The 19,062-nt window shown below is 28.5% G+C and overlaps 2 protein-coding genes across 3 annotated transcripts; one reads left to right on the top strand and one right to left on the bottom strand.

The window, feature by feature from the left end:
- Nucleotides 1-917: 917 nt before the first annotated feature.
- Nucleotides 918-13,922, top strand: LOC126836205 (PHD finger protein 20-like). Of its 2 annotated transcripts, XM_050569402.1 has the most exons (18): nucleotides 918-1,139; nucleotides 1,730-1,873; nucleotides 1,981-2,126; nucleotides 5,855-5,943; nucleotides 6,913-6,982; nucleotides 7,051-7,215; nucleotides 7,585-7,696; nucleotides 7,949-8,115; nucleotides 9,227-9,312; nucleotides 9,395-9,621; nucleotides 10,085-10,183; nucleotides 10,247-10,383; nucleotides 11,361-11,500; nucleotides 12,126-12,292; nucleotides 12,366-12,497; nucleotides 12,847-12,935; nucleotides 13,024-13,152; nucleotides 13,219-13,921. In XM_050569402.1, exons 1-18 carry the CDS (start codon nucleotides 1,087-1,089, stop codon nucleotides 13,359-13,361), a joined length of 2,295 nt encoding a protein of 764 aa, XP_050425359.1. In that variant the 5' UTR covers nucleotides 918-1,086; the 3' UTR covers nucleotides 13,362-13,921. The 2 variants fall into 2 exon arrangements, with proteins under 2 accessions (XP_050425359.1, XP_050425360.1); XM_050569403.1 differs by lacking the exons at nucleotides 918-1,139; nucleotides 1,730-1,873; nucleotides 1,981-2,126 and adding an exon at nucleotides 2,755-2,774 and having other exon boundaries at nucleotides 13,219-13,922.
- Nucleotides 13,398-18,078, bottom strand: LOC126835870 (gustatory receptor for sugar taste 64f-like). The gene is made up of 9 exons (XM_050568718.1): nucleotides 18,047-18,078; nucleotides 15,981-16,207; nucleotides 15,550-15,753; nucleotides 15,377-15,492; nucleotides 15,026-15,250; nucleotides 14,514-14,668; nucleotides 14,292-14,457; nucleotides 13,599-13,688; nucleotides 13,398-13,535 (listed from the first exon to the last, which is right to left on the bottom strand). The coding sequence occupies exons 1-9, from the start codon at nucleotides 18,076-18,078 to the stop codon at nucleotides 13,476-13,478; spliced, it is 1,275 nt and encodes a 424-aa protein (XP_050424675.1). The 3' UTR covers nucleotides 13,398-13,475.
- Nucleotides 18,079-19,062: the final 984 nt, after the last annotated feature.

The raw sequence follows: 19,062 nt of genomic DNA, 5'->3' as shown, positions 1-19,062 counted from the left end.
ACAATTAAACAGTAAATGTAAGGTTACATTATTGACATGAGGTTACAACCTTCAAAACTTATAAATCTTTTTTTTTAATTTAGATTTTGAGAGCTACCAATGAAAATTAACAAGATCAAATGTCTAGTATTTCTTAGCGTAAAAGTATCAGTTTTTAGAATCTTTTTTAAATTTAAAAAATATTTATGAGTTATAACGATTTTAATAAAAAAATATTTTTTATGTATTAATCAAACGAGGAAAAAAATGATAGCGTCTCTATATGAACCGCTTAGAATCGTCCTAGAAGGCTGAAATTTTAAATATTTCATTATTTTCGACAAATAAAAACGATTCAGGGGTTGCAACTTGCAAAAAACAATTTTTTTTCTGGGACAGAATGTATAATGATTACGTTAACAAACAAAAAATAAACTTCTATTACAAAAGACGACATAATTAGGAATTACATACAAGTGTTGTCTAAATGCAATTGAGGTTTAAATTGTTCTTAACAAAGTCTCTGAACTGATTTAATTAACCGTTTATTTATGCTTAATTAAATAATCATGGTAGTGTGTACAGTAGTCAGTATGAACATAGATATATATATATATATCGTTTACTATGTTCTGGAGGAATCATAGAGCATAGATAATAAAAACCATGTTTTTAATATCTATGGGAAGAACGTGAACTAGATTTATTTATTTGATGCTACCATAAACACTAAACAGGCAACAGCGGGACGGGGACAACCTCTGACGCGACTGGTAAATACAAGCAAACAAATGGCGCCCAATACACAACATTCTTTGTAACGTCTTTGGTTGTTAGGGTTCTTTATCAGTTATTTCGCATTAACTTTACTTGGTTTTTTTAGTTAACCACATTTTTATCTATATTATATTATTGTATACTGTATATTAATTATTATCATCTTACTTATATAGTAATAGTAATTGGTAATTTTAATCGTCGATAAAGCGTTCTTGTTAGTAAAAGCCGCTAACATTAAAATAAACGTTGTATTACGAAAAATCTTTATTTCTTTTGTATTAATTAGTGTATATTATCGCCTAGTACGTTTTTATTTAAAGTGTATCAATGGATTACGACATCGGAACTAAACTTTTAATTCAGTCTCCTGGCAATGATTGGTAAGCATATGTAATTTTTAATACACGTTAAGTTAAATTTTAATTAAAATGTATTGATTATCTTCGAGAACAGTCATGACGTAACCGTATTAATAAAACAATTATCAAATCGGTTCATATTTTATTCAGTTTGGGTTTAAGTCTGATTTTTTTACTAAAATAGGGGCTGTCTAGAATGACATATGTTTTTAGTTTAAAATAATTAGAAGTCGACATAATAAAACCAATGACGTAAGTAAAAAGATAGGTATGAGACATGAGTTATGATCACAACATACCCAGTGATACACATACCCATCAAGTGTCTGGTTTGCCGCTACATGAAATATATATAAAATTTAAGTTTAGAAAACAAACCGAAACAAAATAAGAAAGTTATAAAAATGAAAAATGTATACCCATTTATTTTGTTATGGTTATACTATAATGTTTTATAATATTCATGACTGATTTATCTTTACTGTTCACTTCATAACATATGAATTTAATCTGAATATTAAGAAATATTAGTTGTTACATTATGAATTAAAATTTAACAATTATGGTTAATTAACATAGTCATTGTAATTGTGAATAATTTGTTTTTTTAGGGTGCCAGCTGTAGTAGAAGAAGATGATGGAGATGAAATTTTTATATCATACACTAATGGTAACTGTGCAAACGAATGGATTAATAAAGACAGTCATCGAATTTGGCCAATGAATAAAGAATGGGAATTAAATAAAAATCCCAGGTAGTATAATTTTTTATTAATTAATAAAAATGTAGTATTGATATGTAACTTGTAGTTATGCAACTGAACTAATAAAATGTTTAAAATAATTACTAAAATATTTTTAGTGAGACTCAACAAATTGCTGTATCTGAAATAAAGCCAATTGAAACCCCAATTGAAAAAGAAGTTGTAAAAAAACTTTCAACTGGATCTAAGTCTGCTGGCGTATTCAAAGTGAAATTTAAAAAAGATGCTACTAAAACAAAAAAAGGTAGGGTTAAACTCCTGAAATGAATGTGTAAAACAAAAATAATAGGATAATGTTTTTTATTATGATAGGCATACTGGTCATATATAAGAATGTATATTTAACAAAAATATTTTACAGTATATTATTATAGTTTTTTTAAAAATTTAAACAAGAGTAAAATGTCGAAATTAGTGAACAAGTTGTGTGAAAAGGATCAGTTTGGAATCTCTGTAAAAGAATATTATATTTGGTTAGGATGTCACATGATGATTACAGTGTATGTTGAAAAAACTTTTTCAAATATTTTATCAATTGACTACAATTTCATCAAATAATATTTTATGATTAACCCCCAAGAATATTGTATTTTTCTATATTATCACGGTACATAAAAGTTACAAGATAAGTGTTGTGAATTAGATATTAGTACTCAGATAATATGAAGTAGTGAAAAAACTGTACCTATGCTTATAATCTCAATCATTTAGTTAGATTTTTGGAATAATCGTAACTTAAGTTTGTTGTGGTACAAGTGGTAAAATACTTTTTCTGGGAGTGTTTTAGAACAAATTACTAATTGATAAGAGTATTGATAGTAAGATCATATTACTCTACCTAATAGCCTTAGATCAATTAGAAATAATGACACTAGTGACAATACTGTGAACAGTAAGTATACTATGGGCGGTATCATGTAATAGCAAGTATATACTTTTTGTTAAATTCCTTTACCATTACGCATTGCACTTACAAATTTGAAGACTTGTCAATTTTTTATTTTTTATTTACTATAAGATAAACAGATATTTAATGCCTTTACACTAATCATTTGTATATATATCTATTGGTGTTCCTACAACTCTTCTTTGTATGCGTGTCCTCATGACAAAAAATCTTCTACTCTATCTGCAGGTACATAATTTTTGTTACGAGTACACTCATACATATAGCACACAGCATAAACCCAAGTAGCTAAGCATCATAGGACACAATGAAACAATGTCTACCCACCTAAAAAATAGACGAATAATTTAGTATTATTATATTAAAATTACATATTTGAATGAAAAACAAAATATATATATATATATATATTTTTTTTTTTCAAACCCCTTTTTCTTTGTTTTTAGAATAGTGTTGTTGCGGGCACACGCTTGCGATATCCAGCAGGCCAATACAGTAGGCAGCAAATATTTTGTTACTGTATAAGAGTATATATGAGAAAATATCTCATTTTGTCGCACGTAGTGTTCAAGGGAAATTGGAAAACAGGAGAGGGAGAAATGTTGCGCTATGAGATGTGTCTCCCCGTTTTTAATTTTTGTTTTATTTTATTTTAAAGTAATCGTTATTATAGTTATCATAGTTTGTTTCATTCTGTTATGTTATTGCCTGGTTTGTAATTAATTACTTCAAGATCTTTCAAGTTCATAAATAAATTAAATAAGAGTGTAAATAATATTGAACATAATAATGATTTCATTAGTCAGATTTTAAAAGATGGCATTCAAAACTACTTTTATGAAAGAAAATAAAAGCGTAGTGCTATTTTTTTTTTAACATCTCGACCTAAAGACCTACACTTCTCCACTGATAAACTCTACAGCTACTTACACCTCTGAAATTATCTTATGTGCATATTTTTAGTGTCATGTTAAGCAACACTATTTTATAAAAACTGTACTAAGTCTACTTAAACTAATATTCTTAAGTATATTTATAATATAATTTCTTCTATTAATATATACCAAGTATGTGCTTCGTACTACTATACAAAAAAAAGTAACTTAAGAATACCTATTCAACTAAAAACTACATGCTTTTTTGGTGACTTGCCAAACAATTGATAAGTTCAAACAGCTCAGTTACATTATTTATTTGCTATTAATAGAGTAGAGGTAGCTCTTTTAAAATTTGTACTTAATTTTATTTTTTCTATTCTACTGTCAGAGCTATAAGGTATTATACTAGGTGTAAAAATTATAATTTTTTATTTAACTTAATATTTTAGTTTGAAAATTTACTATATACCGTAACTACTTAAAATTGAAATATTTTTTTGGGTTTTTCTAGATTTACAAGTTGACAATTATTAAAGGGTTTTTGAAAATGTTAAACATTGATATTTTAATTTAAGTGTTATTAACGGGTATTAAATACCACGATTACACCATTAAGGGGCCTCTACTTATATTCATTTATTTATTTAAAAAAAAAAGTTTATTAAAAACAAAAAAGTATGAAATTGATGAGATCACTCTTAAATAAAAAACTTTGATGTGAATCTGTAGACAGTAAAAGTAATAATTATCAATACAATTTGTTGTAATGAAATTATATTTTTAGTATTATGCTAGATATAATTAGGGTTGATCGTCTGTCTATAATATTCCTTAATAAAAAATGGTTTATGTTATAGCCCCTTTAAAGACCTCAAGATCTCTCATTTTGAATATTTATTAGAAAAAAGTTATCACTGTTTTGAAAAAAATAAAAACTTTAACAACAAGTACTAAGATAAATAATGAACATAATAAAAAAAGGTATATCATTGTCTCTAAAATATTATCATCATTCTATTTCATAATAGGTGGTTTAGTTCTACCACCATTAACCGAGTAAAATGCATTCTGGGTAGCTAGGTTTAGACAAAAATATATTTAAAATTACGGGCAAGGTTGCTGGTAGTAAAAAAAAAATTGAATATCAAAAAACAGTCCTAATTACTGAATTTCTAATTACATACTACATATTTAGCTTTTTATTAGGGTTTTACAAAAAAATTACCTATACCTTAAAACCTTAATAAATAAAGGGGGTATAAGTCTAAACTAAAGCACCTTTTCTAAGGGAAAAACTTTTTGATATTTTTTGTTTTTTTATGTTATCAATAGAATTATATGCAAAGAATATTCCATTCAAATTTAAAATTAATTAGATTAGTTTTAAAGAATTTATAGTACACCATAGTTTTAAGTTGACGTATAATATATATATATATATATATATATATATATATATACATAATAATACATTATACATTTTGTGGGTATTTTTCGTATTTTTGACAGGGAATGTATGTATAACATAGCATACATTTATTTTGTCATAATAACATAATTTCTTTTACTAACTGTAAAAGAATGTAATAATTTTTATTATTTTTAATTTAATTACGGTTTTTTTTTGCGCTTTAAAACATTTTGGCTCAATTTTTTTTCTGGTCAAAGACCTGTTTATAATTTGATTAAAGCTCAAATTTTTGCTATTTTCTTAAAAGCACAGAATATCATTTAAAAAAAATCAACTAGGAATTTTCAGTGGAATAAACTAGAATTATGTCAATTGCCATATAAAACAAATACAGTTACATTGAATAATAAGTTAAATAAGGGATTAAGGTATAATTGTGCTGGAATTCTAGATAGTCGTTAAGTTTAGTTACTTGTATAAAGTTGAAATAGTTGTTTTCAATCGGGTCTTTCCCTAAAAGTTTTTCCAAGTCTGTTGGTAGATTGTCTTTAGTTTGGTATTTTATATGGATTTTTAAGTTGCATGTTTTAACAATATTTATTAAACTTACTAATTTATTAAAATTTAAATTATTAAACAGTTTATGTAAAATCAATTTTTATTCATCTAATTTTTATTTATATAAAACTAACTAATATAACAATTTTATTAAAACTTATAATATTATGCTTAAAAATATCCAAACAATAATTTTGTATCTGTTGTATGTTTTCTAGATACAAAACACAAAGAATCAAAAACATCAAGAGATATTAAAAAAATATCTGGGAACAATCCTAAACAGCAGTTGTCAACTAATTCTACAGTAAGTACTTAATTACATCATTGTTTATGAATGTTAGATGAAGTGGCAAATTGGGATAATGCGGCAGTACTTTTTTACAAACTATTGGCACTTTGAAACTTACTAGGTTACTAGCTGTTTTTCTCTAGATAGACAAAAACAATCTGGAAAGATTTTTTTAACTATTTAAAATTTTAACAATCTTATACTTGATGGTTTTTTATACCTAATCTGTACTGTATTTTCAGTATAGAAACTTGCAACTTAGTTTAAACTTAGTACTTAATAGTACTTAATACTTGCAACACTGTTTATTTTTAGCAGTCTTAATAAAAAAAACAAAACACAACTCTACCAAATAATACGTTTGAGGAAAACATTGTTTTTTTCAACGATACCTAACAACAATATAATATACAGGTTGCGAGGCAGGAATAAACCTTTTTTGAAATAAGTAATACAACGTTAATTATTAAAAATGAATCATTAATTTTTTTATTAGAAACATTCATCTGTTTTCTAGTGTTCCTACAATCCTTTTTGGGTGTAGTGATTTTTTGAATAAGTTAATCAATATTAAAATGTAGTTGAAATTGCCGCAGTGTTCACTACCAACTGACTTGTCTGTATGTATGTATATCGTAAGCATAAACGTGGTGTGTCAAAGTAGACAAAGGCATGATGGCTACTAATTAAAAAAATACATCTCATGAAGAATAAAATAACATAACTATTCCTACACTGCACGCTATAAATTAGCCTTACTCATATTTATTAGATATATTATACAATTTAATTTTTAGGAAATTATTATTTTTTTTTTTTTTAATTGTGTTTAAATGAATAACCTAACATAAAATATATTAATGACCTTATTAATACCCTCTATCAGTCGCTCAGGGTAAAAATTTACCTTAGTCACACTAAATTTAAGCACGCGACTAGTAAAAATTTAATTTTATTCTAATTTATTTTCTTTATTTTTTTTAGAAAGATTCAAAAATGTTCTTACAAGATTCAGACAATTCTAAAATGATAAGACCTGGAACAAATAATGATTGTAATTAAAACAAATAATTAATTAAATTGATGATGACTAAAAATGTATTAATCTTATCCTATGCTTAGCTCTTTCAAAAGATTTGCCTCTAATTGAAAAACCTATTGACGAAACAAGTAACTTACCAAAATCTGATAACTTTGAAGAATTACTGGAGGATATAGAAGCAGAAGCAGAAATTTGTTCTCCCACAAAATCATCCATACGAGGCATTGACAAACAAAAAAAGAAAAGTAATTATTAATTACACATAGCAGTATATGTAACACTGTTTTTACTATTATTGTAGTCGTAATGACAAGGTATTTTTAAGTATTACTGTGTATTTAAATATTACTAGCTATTATTCTAAATACCTTAACAATTTCATAGTTTTCCTTTTTAAAAACACATTTAATTTTAATTAATGTTATTTTATAAATACTACAAAATTAAATGGTGGAGTGCAGTATTATTATTTTTATCTGCGCACATTACTCAACTGCACTTCCCTTCCCATTGCCTTGTATTTATACTTATATGTGTATAAACGATTGAAACATAGTTTAGTCCAGTTTTTTATTTATCTTAACTTGTATTTATTGTTTTATATTATTTTTAAGGGAAAAAATTTTTTGGACAAAGAAAACGACCCGAAAAAAGACCATGTTTATCAAAAAGTATTGAAAATAAAAAAAATTTGCTAGTTGTTAAACTAAATCCTCACAGAATAAAGTAAGTAAAAAAAAAACTCTCAAACTTTAATTGATTTCTTGATTTTTATAATAAAGTCGTGTCCTTTTTTTTTATATATACAATATTATCGCGTTTAAATGAGAGGGCGGATTTAGTACATATCAGCTACCTCTACCAGACTTCATTATTTTAAATAAATATTGTTGTCACGATTTTTAAAACAAATTACTTGAATAAAATTCAAAGTTCAAAATAATTAATTAATTCAAAATAATTATTTAACCATTACAGAAGAAAAAATACTTCTACTCCACATAAATCAAAAAATGTAAACCACTCAACTCCTCCAGCAAAGAAATTGAAGCTCTCGTTGCCTATCAAGGATTCAGTAGAAGAACGAAGTCCTCAAACACCTACAACATTTAGTCAATTAGCCAACAATATGATATTGCAAAAAAGTAATAAATATAATTTAAGCTTCGATGATATTGGTTTTACAATAATGTGGGCTTTTTTTGTGTCTGTATACATTGTAATTTTTTTAATACTGGACCAATTCTATCGAGTAGCAACTCTATAATTCACAAATTTCATCTAGTTAGTACTTTAGGGGGTAAAAGTTGAAAAAGTTCATTTCTTTACGGTTCAAATTTGAAAAAACAAAAAAAAAACCATATGAGTTTTAAAGTTTTTACTTTGAGAAAAATTGTTGAAATTTACAAGAAATATTTATTTGGTATGCCCCTATACGTTAATAGTCTCAAATTTAAATTATACCTATTCCCCCCTCCGCGGGGGGGTGCAAGGTTTTTGTTTTTTAGCCGTAATTTTAGGACTGTTTAGTTAAAAATTTGTCTGAAGTTGGAACTCTAATGTATACATAGCATATAAAACGAAGAAAATAATCCAGTATAGCGGGGTCAGGGCATAGAGGAATTTTAGAGCATAGTGGGGTTGGGGCACAGTTGATTCAGAGCATAGTAGGGGCGGATAGGTCACAGGTCTACAGGACTTTATTATTAATAAAAGTGATAAAATCACTTTCAAATAAATGCTTTAATGCTAATTTTTAAACACTGCGCCTCACTTTAATACTTTCTTGCTGGGCTGGTTCATACTACTGATTCGCATCAAAGCGTTTATTTGAAAGTGATTTTATAACTTTCAGTTGTAATAATTCCTGTAAACCTGTGACCCACTGTGCCCCAACCTCATATTACTGGCTTATAAACATTTATTGTATCTTTGTAATTATTAAATTACTAAAGCTGTCACTATGTCACTTTGATAGTCAAATAACTGTATGAAATAAAAATGCATGAAAGGCTTAAAACATTTCTGTCGGACAGTAATATCAGTGGCAAGACACAATTCATCAGACATTTCTGAACTAGGCTGAAATAAATGTTCCAATTGGGAATTATTGACTGTTGTATTTTCATTATTGAAAACTTGTTTTTGTCTATGGCCACATAAATTATATTTTCAATTGACACATTGTTTCATAAAAAAAAAATTATCGTATGATGGGTTTTCTAAAATGCTTATATAATTTTATTTTTATTATAGTAAGATTGGAGTCATCCAACAAACAAGGGTTCAGATGTCCTAAACAGGAGTGCAGTAAATTGTTCCGTAAAGAAAATTTATTAATGGTCTGTACTCAGTAGATAAGTTTTTATTTGAAAAAAATGTGTTCCAATTTTTTTTTTTTTCATTTGTTATTGTAATTTTTAGATGCACATCAAGCATTATCATTCGGAGTACACTGACCTTTTAGTCTCTACACCAAATGTAACTGATCTCGCAACGGCTAGAATTGAAGGTGAAAATGTTGATGATTTATCGCCATCTTATTTCCTACACAGAATATCTCAACTAGAAGCAAAGAAAACAGTTGGGAATACACCTTGTGAATCACCATCAATCAATATGACGCCACCTTCAACATTAAAATTTCCAGAGTTAGTGTTTTGTATTTTTTTTTTTTTTTTTTTTTTACAAGGTTTTACTACCAAGAATCAAATAACAAATTTAAAATTAAATTCAAAACATTGTCTGTATATTGTTCCACCTCAAATTTTAACTTGAAACAAGTAACTAGATGTTGGTTAATTAGGGTCAAACAACAGACTATTTAAAATAAAAAATTCTTCTTTTCTTTTTATTTGAAATAAACAGTCCACACATAGTATGTACAATAAGCACTATGATGAATAAGAATATAAATCCAAACCTGTACTACAAAAAAAAAAATAGAAATTAGCACGTGTCATGAGGGTGTTCAGTTTTTAGTTTTAGGAAAACTTACGTATAGAGATTTCTATAAAAAACCACTAGTTTAAAAAAATTTAGAAATTGCAATAACAAAAAAAACATAAACATTTATATTTTTAAATTATTAACTATAATATTTTATTATATTAGACTAGAATTGGACAATGTATCATTCCAATCAGAAAATTTGAATTCATCTTATGTCTCCAATGATAAAGTAGAAAATGTGACTCAGTCGTACGAATCAAAGTAAGAATAGAATGCATGTTAACAATAACATCTTAATTGGTATTATTTTTTTTAATTTATTAGGGATTCTGGTTTCTCTACTGACACAATTGAATTGGGAAGATTGTTATCCGAAACATTTAATAAAGAGTCTGCTTTAGTTAAAGAACCAATTATTAAGAAAATACCTGTGGCGGATACTTATGAAAACGAAACTCGCGGTAAGCTATACGACATGTTCTAACAAACAATGTACAACACAATATAGTTTTCTCCTATGCCTTTATCCCAACTATACAGGGTCAGCTTAGCCACCCTTATCTTAAACCGCCAATCCAAACAATCTCCTACATCATCTTTATGTTCACCAGCAGTCCCCATATCATTCTTAATTGCGTCCAGCCACCTTTTTTTCGGTCTCATCTCCTCTTTCCTCCTATGTTTATTTTCATTACCTTTACTGAATTCTACTCCTTTCTCCTCATAACAATCCTCAAACCATCTCGGTCTATTTTCTCTTATTTTATCCGTTATCAAAGCATAATTACTTCTTACGTATTCATTCTTTATCCTATCATTTCACTGTTCTATTTTCCTCTGTACCGCCAAACATTCTACAATATAGTCGGTCTCACTACACTAATAGTTTCATTCTAATTTCTCGTCACATAAAATACTTGATGCTTCTCTCCACTTCTTTCCTCTTGTCTTCTTCCTCCTTACCCATACTCTATATATTCTGTTTTAGTTATAATATTAAATAATAATTCTAAGTCCCTTTAAATGCTATTCTCCACTCCTCAAACCTATGCTAAACTTCTTTCATATTTTCCCCTACCAAAAATATTATCTGCAAACATAATGCACCATGATACCTCATTCTGTATTTCCTTCTTAACTTCATCTGTTAAAACAGAAAACAAGTAATAAGGGCTCAAAGCAGAACCCTAGTGCACACCTACTCTATCCCTAAAATCTTCTGTTACTTCACACATACTTTTGACACTCATATTTGAACCATTATACATATCTTCTATCAAACTCCTTTTTCATTAACGCCCATAAGCATCATCACGATGAAGCACCGTTAAATGCCATAGAACTACACTAATCGCACTAATTTGTACTAAAGACCTATTTTACAATTATTTTTGCAATAATATGCAATTATCTATTTACAATTGTTTTATTGTTGCAGACAGCTGTGATACCATAAGTATGACTTCAGATCGTCATTATAAAATTAAAAAAAATAAATCTGAAATTGAATCTTTACGTAAAGAAGAAGTTATAAATTGTTCTTGTGGATCGAATCAAGAAGACGGTTTAATGATTCAAGTATAAGATTTAATCAACTTTATCAATACTATATATCATATGCAATTTTTTTTTTTGTTTACTTGAGTAATCTTTATTTTATTACTTGATCAGACAATATTTAGATGTGACTAAATTGTTTTGTTCATTTGATTAATGATATGTTTTTTTCTTTTGACTATATATTTTTCAATTATGAAGCTATAATATTTGGAGTAGGCTCTCTAGAAAGATCACAAAAAAAACTTTGAAAAAAGTTCATGAGAAAAATGTTAGATTTATTACTGATTTGTTGGCTAAATTATTTCTTAACATGAAAAAAAAACAGAATTTTTATTTTTAAATGAACTTTTAGGTAGTGATCAAATATTTTTCCCAAATACTTTTTTGAAGTTTTTTTCATAATTTGTCCAATGAGCTCATTCCAAATATTAACTTCAAATTCAAAAAGATATAGTCATAAGAAAAAAATATATCATTTTTGCACGTTTTAATCAAACAGTTAAGACAAAATAACTTTGAGTCACCTAAATATTATCCAATCTCCAAATGTTGACATTTCTTTTCTTTAACCTTAAAGATTATTATTAGTAAACAAAAACAAAATTTGTTTGAGTCGTTCTAATATATATGTATTTTTTATTAGTGTGATGTTTGTCTATGTTGGCAACATGGTTTTTGTAATAAAATTGATTCTGAAGATCAAGTTCCAGATAATTATATTTGCTTTAGTTGCCTGAATCCTTCGAAGAAAAGACGCTCTAAGCAATACGATTATTTACAAGATTGGAGAAAAGAAGGAAAAATTGCTACGTAAGATTTAGTGCATGTTATACAATTTATATTTAAAAGTATTATTATTTACATTTATTTATTTCTCTCCTAGTGTTCTACAACATAAAGATGAACGAAGAAAAAAAGATGAAAATATTTTAAAACAAACCCATCAGTTAGTTGCTGAAGTCATTGAACATAATGACTATTTGCATAGTCTGGTTGTTAAAACTGTCATTTACGGGTATATTTTAAACTTTTTAAGGATTATATTTCTTATATTATATTATTTTATATTATACAAGCTATCCGGACTTGGCGTTGCCCAAGATTTAGTCTGCCAGGGCTGAGTAAAATAATTCCCACCCCCACCTTCATCCCCATCCATCATCTCTAATATCTTATCATATATCAGATAACAGCGTGACAGCGTTTTTGTGACACTTTTTTCGGTTATTATATCCTCTTACTCAAGGGTCCCAGTCTCAGTCCTATATATATATATATATATATATAGATTAGTTATATTATACTATATTAATTATATTGTATTACTTACGATTTTGTCCAATTAAATATGTTTTTCTTTATAGGCAAACTCCGGATCATCCTAAATTGTATTTGTGGTCTGATCAAAGTTCAAATAGAAACGATGAACCTCCTCCTGATAAACTCGAAGAATGTAATTTAATATTGTGTTCAATGTATCTTATATTGTTGATTTTTTTTTTAGTAATAATTTAATTAGGTATTGTTGATAATTGTTTTAGTGTTAAGAGGTCCAGTGCCAGAAAAACCTATCAACACAGCTGAGTGTCGAAAAAATTTGCTTGACGAAATGAATGAAGGCTTTGATAATTTAGAAGCCAGAATCAGTTTGTTTGAATCAAAAGTTAATGGTAATTTTAATTCAACTGTTATAATATAAAATTGATATTATAACTACGACCAACTACGGTTTACAGGCATAGAAGACCAAGTGAATGGTAGTATTGATCATGAAGTCTTATCAAATACTGTAACAATGTTAATAAGAGATTTAAAATCAATTCGTCATCACTTATCGTTAGAAAACAAAAACAAGGAAGCCACATCTAACAGTACTTAAACATTTGTTTTTTTTTCTTATATTTAATTAGTTATTTATAGTTTCACATTTACAGATATAAAAGTATATAAAAAAGTATGTTTTGTGTACAACAAATTATGTACTACTTATACGTTATTTTGTATTTTGAAGTTGTATAAGCACAATTTCATAGGTTAAAATTGCTCCTGCAACCTAAAAGAAATAAAGGTGCAAAATTGTTTTATTTATATCAATATGACTTTAGGATTTACTTACACCTAAAAGAAAATTCCTTGTGATTGAAAACATTTTTAGCCCGGTTAGAGCTACATAGTCTGAAGTCACCTCTTGTAGAAACCGCTGGGTCTTAGGGAAAATAAAACTATTTATATAATATCATTACATTTATTTTGTTTTAAAAGATTTTTGATAATTTTGCTAAAAATTTTAATTTTACAGTAAATAACCTAAAAAAAGAGTTTTTCAGAAATTATTTTCAGTTATTTTTACCTTATTTAATATAAACGTATAGATTAGTTTTATTTGTCTTATACCATCACTAAAAGCATAATAAGTTACCACTGGCTTATTATTAGAAACTATATATATATATATATATATATATAATACGATTAAAACTATAGTAACTTATTATTTTTTAGCTTTGATGTTTTAATTTGGCATTTGTTTTTTTTTTTTTATTATAAAATTCTTTGGTTTAATATTTAATTATGCATTATTAAGGAATATTATTAAAATAATGTAAAATATACTTATTTGTAATATTTTAGTCTGTATCTTTGATTCTAAATTATACAATAATAAATGTATATTTTGTTTTTTATATTATGCTATTTTTTTTTTTTACTCGCAATAAACCGAATCATTATTTACAAGATTGTGAAAGGCAATGTTCCTACTATAAAGAATTAAAATGGAAATTTTCATAAAATAAAATAAATAATTTACTTCTATACTGTAACTGTGTGTTGGGCACATGAATATTTCCGGAACAATTTTTTTACTCTCGTCGTTTATAGCAGACGCTTGCATGACGACTGCAGTTGTTCGAAATACCAGAAACAGGAATGAATACATGTAGAACAGCGTTCTGAAGTAGCTGTGCTTAATGGAACTGATAATAAAATTAAAAATTAAGTAATTAATTTGGTCAACTACATTATGACTCACTCGATTTCTGTAATCAGCTGAGCGCAAATAAAGTAGATATTGCTGCCTATTGACAGCGCTACTATAATATTTATGTGATCGTCAATTTTTTTTACTAGATGAGTAAGAGATGTGTACGTTTCGCGGTATTCCCTCCATTGTGACATGGTTAACATCTGCAGAATATAGGTAGGTACATAATATTTAATAAAAGGAATCCAAGGTACAGACATCTGTATCTATATAATATGATATAATGGATGTATATATGTATAATGGTACTGTGTACAACTGCCAAATCTATAAACCGCCTGACGTATGTAAGTGAAAAAAATAGATATGCATTGGGTCTGAAATGACCCAGTCTTGTTTTTTGTAACTCGGCGAATGACCTTGGCATATTCTATACATTTCTTATAAAACTGTTAAATTTTAAACAAATTATTTTTAAATAAAAGCCCTTTCTCTCCGAAAAATGTACACTATATGTGTATCATAGAGATCTACCATCGATATAGTTTCGGTAAATTTACCTGTCCTCTAACACTAAGCATAGCGTTGGTTAGCTTTTTGAACTGAGCCGCCAGAGCTGAGCTGACCAACATGATAAATAGATCCGTAAAGTTCCAGAGGAACGTCGCCGATAGACTTAGCCACATCACCAGAAACCCTTTTACAGGATTGTAACTGGTATAATCGTCATACAGATACCAGTGGGTTTTCAACGAAAACCGTTCGAGATATCCTATGAACGACACCTGTAAGTTTGGCAAAGATGTTTTCAATAAATTGTCAAGTTTATCTTTTTTTTTCAGTAGGTCCAAATTGTTATGACACATAAAAATCATTGACAAAAAAAAATATACCATGTCGACTGAACTCACAGACTGGTCGATCAAGACGAAACTCGTGTTGGCATCGTGATCCAACAGGGACATAGCGGCTATGTCGTCCTTTCCCCCGGGTCTTGTGTTCAGCCAATTGTGTAAACCGTGTTCAGCTGTAAACGATTATTATAACCACGAGAAGAAACATTTACAAGACTTGCACTACAAACCGAACGCCAAAGTGAGTAAGACAACGGCTAAGTTGGTCGACTTCCACCCGAGCAAAGGTGCGCCAAATCTTTTCATAGACACTTCCACGGAGCGCCAGTCTTGCATCAGCTTTGGCCATTTTTTCGCCAACTTAATGAACATCCACAGAGCACAGCAAGCGTTCCCGTAGAATATGCTACCCGACGTGGCTTTTTTTATTCCCCCTGCGAACAGGTAGGTCGTGACCCAACATTATCATAATATACTTACCCTTACAAAGAAAAAAACAGAAGTCACTTTTGTTAAAATGGCATACAATTCGTTTTTCTTAAAGATTAAAATAAAAGCGACTTCTCTGTTTTTTTCCAGTAACATATATTATAACATCCACGATCCACCGGCCACATGTACCGTTTGCCAGGTGTCTCTATAAGTCGCTGGGGTACTGTACCTTTGGCGGTGAGATTATCTTGATTTAGATTTCTTATGGTGTAGTCAAGTGAAAATATCTCTATGGCTGCGAATCCACAGAACAACAACACTGAGTAAATGGTGACTGGCGATAACCAGCTAAAGGACAGTTTGTAGACGTCCCTCTTGTAAATACCGCTCACAGGAAACACACCAAATACGGATGCGAACGTGAGAACATACCGAATGTAATAATGAACTCCAGTCCTAAAATTCAAGTTGTTACTTGTTATGAACCAATAAGTATACTATATAAACCTTTTAGCGTAAGTAAATTTAGGTAATACATACGCTTTAAACAAGCGTAACACTGTATTGACTTATATAGGAAATTCAAAGCCAAGCCGACTTAAGACAAAGGTATGTATTATCTTCCATTCTATCCAATATAATATATGGCATTGGAAAAAGTTGTGTGAAAATCTCGAGAAATGGATTTAAATGAAAATGGAACGTTACTAGCATATGCTGACGTTGTAGTATTACTCGGGGACTTTCAGACAATCTAAGAAAATACAAAAAAATCTAGTAGAAGAACGAGTTTAAATATAAACGAGAGTAAAACAAATTACATTAAAAAACAAGTATTATGCAAAGTAGAGCAACAGAGCGATATAATTATGTATCAAAACAAATAAATTATACATCACTTACCTACTTATAGCTTATAGATATACCTTTTGCTGAATATTGGTTTTTTTGACTTGGGATGGGGGAACTATTAAAAAAAAAATTTTTTTTTACTTTAGGTTTATATACACCAAAAGACGCTAGTTTTGTAAGGTATTACGAAAACCATTTTAAAAATTATCTTTTTTCACTACATACTAATGTGGGAGCCAAATCGAGTTTTTTAGAAATGAAACGTCATATTTTTTTTATTAGAAAAATAAGTTTATTATTAGTCTTTTGCCTGGTACATTTTTTCGGTTCCATCGGTACTAGAGTATTGATTGCTAAATGTGATTTAAATTATGACGTTTTCACAACGAGCACAATTAAATGAATGGTTAATTTGTCCAAAATAACTGATCAATGGTGAATGTTATTAATAAGTCGATTAAGGCCAAATTAAAAAAAAAAAAACATTTGGCCATAACATAAAATTAAGACTATATATTATTATTCTTTAACGTCGCGATCATTTAATGAACGGTTTCAAGAAAACTGAGTCTACTATGTTCTTCTTCTGATTCATTTTTTTTTTCGTAAGGGATGGAAAATAATATTCATACACTATATATATACAGTACTGTATAACATTTATACAGTTTAGGTGGTACTCGCCTGTTTAAATAGTTGTTGAATTCTTTTGCGTTAAATTCCTGAACAACGTCACTGCAGGGAGACACTGAGTTATGTTGTGTTCTCTTTGTACCGTAACGAGTAGTTAAGCTCGCCGGGATTTTGGTATGCACTTTCATCCTACAAAATGTAATGACTGACCGATTGTAATACGGTTGTCTACGGTTGCAAACATATTTTGATCGCAGCCCGACCGTACATATTTTTATAGACGCCTTTAAACGTGCAAAAACATTCTAATGAAAGGTCTCCACGACTAGAAACCGTGTAATTATCGGTGGACGTACTTGTTTTATGTGTTTTCCTTTTTACATTTTTCATATCCAATGTTTATGACGGGTGAACAGTATTTACGAGGACGTCTCTACGTTTACCTACTTGTCCGCAGGGAGTTAAAATAATAATTATTATTAACGCGCGCACACCCTATAATTTTAACCGTTTAACGTTTAAAATAACATAAATAAATAAAGGTGAAATGAATTATTAATTGAAAACCCAGTAAGCGGGTTATGGCGAAATGCGACTAACATATATAGGAGCGACGTGTTTTGTTTTACCGTCAAATAATAATAATAAAAATAATCATTATCGTTAATAAAATTAAATACAAAAAGTAATAATAAATGTTTTTATTCAAACTTAGCAATTATCTGTCAAGCGGCACAATAATAATGGTGTTGCAATTTGCAATACATAAAATATAATTTTACGTTTACTCTCAGACATTTTATCCCAAACCCTGCCCCATTTCTGTAGTCTGTAGGACTCATAGGCGCAATTAGGGAGGGGCTTGGGGGTATTAGCACCCTCAATTTTAAAATAAGCACCTTTAATATTTTTCGTGTTAATGTATTAAAACCTCTGCTTATCGAAATGTTAATTAAAAAAAAACAAAAGCTTTATGCAGAGTTGACAACGGTATTTATTATTCAATATAATTAATCAATTTTTGGTGGCTATCGCACTTCCCATTAAATCTACATCTTGTAAACGTTCGTTTTCTGTTTTAAGAAAAATGATGATTTGACTTACGGGTTCAATGAGACAGGGGGCAGTCTTACAGATTTGCCAGTATTATATACAGAAAATATGACAAATTTAATTAACATAAACAAAGTTATTTACAGATACAGCAAAATATAAAAATTCTGTAAATTGTAATATTGCATATATTTTTATTATTTTTTGCAATAAAATTTAAATGCTAATAAACTAGTGTTAAATAATAAATTATTATACAACATCCTTGCTCAAAAAAACCATTAACCTCAGTTCATCAACTTAGGTCTTACCCTCCAAATGTGTGTCCCCGCCCCTTGCTCGCCCTACAGGCCATCAATTCAACGTAACCTCAGGACCTCCTAAACACAATTGTATGTGTTATTTTTTTTTGTGCGAATTTTAAATAAGTTACAAGTTATAGAATTTTCAAAATGTGGCTGCTATCTGGAACACCCTGTATTATTTATTTACTGTTACGTAGTATGATTATTTTTTTTTAAGAAATTCATATTCTAATCGAATCGGCTTTTCTTTTATCTTATTGTTACTTATTACTATCTTCCACCCACTAGTTATCTAATGTTTTTTTTCCTCCAAAGACCTAACTAGAATGTTTTTAAACCTTATGTGGACGCATATTTAACCCATGATTTTGAAATTGTGGGAAATGCAGTAGGTATGCATATCCGCTTAGCATACACTTAAATTTGGATCACAAGTGTGATATTTATTTAGCTTATTAGCCTTGATAG

This window comes from Adelges cooleyi, unplaced genomic scaffold (genome assembly GCF_023614345.1).
Source record: "Adelges cooleyi isolate 19-005CV unplaced genomic scaffold, UGA_ACOO_1.1 ACOO_flye_CR_arks_rails_tigmint_CR_PRNA_23, whole genome shotgun sequence".
Classification (NCBI taxonomy): Eukaryota; Metazoa; Arthropoda; class Insecta; order Hemiptera; family Adelgidae; genus Adelges; species Adelges cooleyi.
The sequence above is the reverse complement of the archived record's forward strand: the minus strand, read 5'-3'. Positions and strand labels throughout refer to the sequence as shown.